Source organism: Anneissia japonica, unplaced genomic scaffold, assembly GCF_011630105.1.
Source record: "Anneissia japonica isolate Jap-2015-1 unplaced genomic scaffold, ASM1163010v1 scaffold287727_len1644234_cov201, whole genome shotgun sequence".
NCBI lineage: Eukaryota > Metazoa > Echinodermata > Crinoidea > Comatulida > Comatulidae > Anneissia > Anneissia japonica.
The window spans coordinates 765,348-770,383 of record NW_022713615.1 but is presented as its reverse complement, the minus strand read 5'-3'; the positions used below and the strand labels follow the sequence as shown (position 1 = coordinate 770,383).

Below are 5,036 nucleotides of genomic sequence, written 5' to 3'. Positions count from 1 at the left end.
AACATAATAAATATTAGTGATAAATGGATAAATTAGAACTTCAATATTGCTAAAAATTCACCCACAAAACCTCAATGAGAAATGAAATTATTTAATTTTTCAACAACAAGGAATGCAAGTGTGATATCTTCCTTGGAGCCTGGAGCATATTAAGTAAACCTAAAGTCGCGCCACAAAAATTTACTTGATTTCTGTCATGGGACACTGTAAAATGCAAGAGCAAAACTCTTAAGTCATATTTTACAGTTTGACAATTCTTTCGAAATTGCAAACAGTTTTTTTTAGGCCTGAAGGAAGTTTACTAGTTTAGCAGACAAGTGGTTAGTAGATACCTATCAGTCCAGAAACACCCCCTCTGAATGTAACCGCTGAATCAGTCACTCAATTATTCAGGCGGAAGCGTGTTGGGTGACAAGTGGGCGGAGCCTAGAGAACGGTACAAGGTGATAGGCTATAAAAGCAGCTAACAGTCAATGGATTGTCATCTGGTTGATCAGTAGCAACACAAACAAGACTAGTTAGTACAACAACTTTACTACTACTACTAGAGCTGAGGACAAACTACTGTTGATATTTAGTTACCTGATAACTTCTAGCAGCTTGAAACTTTTTAGTATCCAGTTTAAATTTTACTCAACCAACATGAACAATTTTGGAATCAATTTGTGCTTAGCAGCCCTGATCATCTTATTGGAATTGCAGGTGATTTTTGCCTGTCAATGTGGAATGCCAAAACATCCACAAAGAAGTTTCTGTGAATCAGATTATGGTGAGTACAAATTTTTCTTCCATAACTTCAACAGTATATAGTATTTTTGTTCATTATCTTATAGTATAATATATTTTACAATAGTAGCTATATTTATTATTTACATATTAATACATAATTTGGAAATCTTGCAAATTAGATTATCTATCTGTGTTCACAAGCACGCACACACACACACGCACACACCAACTGCATTAACTTGTCCTTAATAAATTAGTTTGTCTACCACATATCTCACAATTGTTTTGTTATCCGCTCTTTTGTTACATGATGTCTGTATTTATTGTTTGCCGAATAAAGAAATAAAAATAATAACAAAATGTATTGACCATAGAATAAAAAAGTCATTATGTTATCATCTAGACTATAAGTTTCTTTAATTAATAATGTTTATTTTTTTCATTCCAGTAATAAAAGTTAAGGTGATAGAGAAGACAACATTCAAGGACCCCGACTACGTAGAGCCCACCGATGCACTCTACCCGAGCTTTGACAACTTCTGGGGTGGTATGGAGATGGATCAGTACATCCCGGAAGCCCACAAGATCAAGTACTCAGTCTACGTTGAGAAAGTTTACAAAGGCGAACAATATGCCTCCAGAAAAACAAAGATCGAGTTGGAAACATCAGCTAGTTCCGGAATTTGCGGTATAACATATTTAAAAGAAGGAGAAAGATATCTTATCGGAGGTAAGAAGAAAACTTGATTATGTTTCTTTTAATAAAAATTAAATTACTGTTTTAAACTTATGTACAGCTAAAAAATAGTATAAACAAATTTTAACAGATAAATAATTTTTTTGAAAAATTATAATATATGATATAAAACTTGTTCTCAATTATTCATAAGTTATATACCTCTAAAAACAAATGAAACAAAGGTTATTAAATGTGTTCGAAATATATATATTATTTTATAAGACTTTGTTCTCATTTCATAATTTATGTACAGTTAAGTAATAATGTTCAATAATATAAATTCAATTATTTTATATAATTTGTTTTAAATATTTATAATTTATGTACAGTATTATTAATCCAATTTTACTGTTTTTCTTTTAGGTGTTCTTGATGATGATACAAAGGAATTTACTATTGCCCTCTGTGACACATGGATTGAGAAATTTGAAGATGTGACCAAAACCCAACGCCAAGGCATTAAGCGATTCTACAAAAAATACTGCAACCAATGTGCTGTAAGTATAATAACCAGTTACACTTATATTTATGTTAAAATGTGTGATAAACCAACACTCATATTGCATATAATAGGCCTATACATTGGAAACTGTACATTTTGCATTCATTCATTTAAAAGAATAAATAAACATTAATTACTGTTATTGGAGAACTTTAATAACTAGGCCTAAAATTTTGACCATGTATTGGTGCTTTCATTTTCATTTCAATCATAGATTTGGTTAGACCCTTATTAAAACTGTGTCACTTCGGGAAGATCAAAACATCAAAATAGGAATCTTTTAATTTCCCTTCCATTTCAAGTTCAGATTTTTAGTATATTTATAGATTGGTTTGAACTTTACCTGCTCATAGTTTCGTCAAGAAAAGGAAGTTATAATTATAATTAGACGGATGCAAGGGAAAGGGGAATTGCAACGGAACAAGTGAAGAAATCCTGCTACCAAGTTATCAGTGTCCAAATCAAAGAAAAAGCTAGTTTCCTACTTTCACTTAGCTAATTAACCTTACTGCTTTATCATCACTTAATTTTATGTTTTTTTGTTAATTTTTACAGATTGAAGCTGGTGATATTTTCTTCCCACCTGAGGTTCCAGCCAAGATGAGGCGCATCTGCGGATACTCGCCATTCAACACAGCAGAAAACGACTGCGAGAAAAACTTTTCCGCCTGTGTACGCTTACCAGACGGCAGCTGTGGTTGGATGAACAGCAAAAGCTACAAGCAATGTGTGAAAGCACGAAAAGATAAAACGCCGAAGAAGCAGAAGCAAAGACGAAACAAGAAGAAACAGTAAAGCGTGCAAAAACCGGTGATGTAGAATTGTAGAATATCTATTGTGCGACTCTCAGGGTATTAACATGGCTTGTACAACAGCTTAGTCCGCTCTTTCTGAAGAGGAACCATGTTGTACCCTTACTAAGCAGCTGGTTGATTGACAATCAAAATCAAAACAGGAATGCATTTGGAAATTCAAGAGCAATTCTTTATTGTGGACAAATTCTTTTCTTTACATTAAAGAAAGAAAATATACAGAAAAAATTATGGACCAAAAACTTGATAAGAATTATTAAAACTTGATCCATAATTAATTCTAATAACAAACAAAAAAAAAATGACTTTCTGTATAATGAAAAGAATTGTTATGAAAGTGCCTTAACCCTTTAGCCACAACTTTGGAAGGGTGAATTAAAAAAAATATGTGCAATATGTATTGAAATGATTTTATGGACATTTTTTATTTCCTGCAATGTCTGTGGAGCTGTAACAATTTTAGATTTTTTTTAGTTTGGAATGCTAGCACTAGGTTTCAACTGAAGGGGTTAGGAATGCAGGCTTAGCGTGAGAGCAATTGTGGAGAATGTTGTGTGCTGTTATGTTTACCCACATGGCAGTGAGCTGATATTTAACAATGTGCACCATCGCTGGACTTCGCTCCAAGGCTGCAACTAAATTTAGAACTTGACAAAAAATTCTCAAAATTTCAAGCATATTTTTTAAAAAACAATTTCTCTCAACTATTTCTTCATGATAAGATTTGTTTATTTTTTATAGAACTACCGATTTAGTAAGACTCATCATCAAGTGCCTTTAAAACTAGATAAGACATTGATTGATTGTGTGATAATTTAATATAATTCATATATTTTTTTATTCATGTCATCTATTGGTAGAGTATAGCAGATTATTTTTAATTTCTTTTGTTACATTTATCCTCATTGGACTCTGCATAAGTGATAAAAAAGTATTCCGTGTATATTACTTGTAAATATAAATGGACGTATATAAAAGATATATTATGGACTATAACTGCTATTATTGATAGGTTGTTGCCTAAAGATATAAAGCATATATGTGATATTTTAAAGTAGATTAACTTATATATTTAAATTGTGTGCCAATTCTTTTTTCTGCGCCCTCTAACTTAGGGAGACTTAATTTCGTCGGCGCAATTCCCACCGAGCAAAGAATTTGCATAGCAAGTTAATAATTTTGACATGTTAAACTTCAGAAGTTTGTACTTGAAAGATGGGTTTATTACATATTTAAAATATTTAATGACTATCCTTTTGGGATTCATGTATACTTTAACCATTAATAATTAAGATCCATGTCATCAGTGATTTCAGCATTTGATTAAATCCCTTATTGATTCCTATAGATTACTTCTGAACAACGTGGGTACATATTTATTTAAAGAACATACTTGAACAAAGATGTATATCATAATTAAGACATTTGATGTAATGAAAAAGATATTTTGTTATAAAACAAAAATTGATATGTGACTGAGATGAATAAATTATAAAAAGATTATATATTTGGTTGTATTAGTATTTTATTAAAGAGTGAGTATAAAACATACAAAGGGATTGCTGAGAGTGTGGAATGAGAGATAAGAATGAAAGAGGAATAATTGGATATTAAAGGAATCTCAACGGAGAAAGATTTTCAATACAGTTACTAATTCATCATCAAGCAAGATAAACTCTGAATAAATACACACCTAAAAATAACTAAAATCAACTTCTGTTCTACTCGATTCTTAGTTGAAAACAGATAATACAACAGTTTTTATGTTCTTTAATGAACGAAACATATTATAACAATAAGGAGCTACTTCATCAAGATTATTTAAACAGTGAACAAACAATAAAACCAGATTAGTTCTCTGTGATAAAATCAGGAAGAAAATACATTTAATTAAATTTATTAAATTGCTCATTCAAAAATGTTATTGATTTTCAATGGTGCAGAGGTAAGACTTTTACTACAGCAAATTAAATTGATTACTGGCTGATTTTAAAGTCTCAATGAATAAATGAACAGTGTTATTTATGCATAATTGTTATTGGTAAGGAATATACTTTCTCACAACTTAAATTGAAAGCTAATATAAATGTACAAAGTAATTCCAGTATTGAATTGTTTATACCAGTTGATTAGCCAAATGCAGACAGCGTCTTTATTATTTATAAAAACATTGAATTAGGGCCTATATCAGGATTACAAAAACCAATAGTGTATCTAGCTCTCCCCTTCCCACGCACTCCCTAGATACACCACT

General features: G+C 31.1%; 1 protein-coding gene across 1 annotated transcript; it reads left to right on the top strand.

The window, feature by feature from the left end:
- The first annotated feature begins 478 nt into the window (after positions 1-478).
- On the top strand, positions 479-4,287 carry LOC117108619 (metalloproteinase inhibitor 2-like). The gene is made up of 4 exons (XM_033250702.1): positions 479-769; positions 1,178-1,459; positions 1,832-1,965; positions 2,526-4,287. Exons 1-4 carry the CDS (start codon positions 643-645, stop codon positions 2,763-2,765), a joined length of 783 nt encoding a protein of 260 aa, XP_033106593.1. The 5' UTR covers positions 479-642; the 3' UTR covers positions 2,766-4,287.
- The last annotated feature ends 749 nt before the right edge of the window (positions 4,288-5,036 follow it).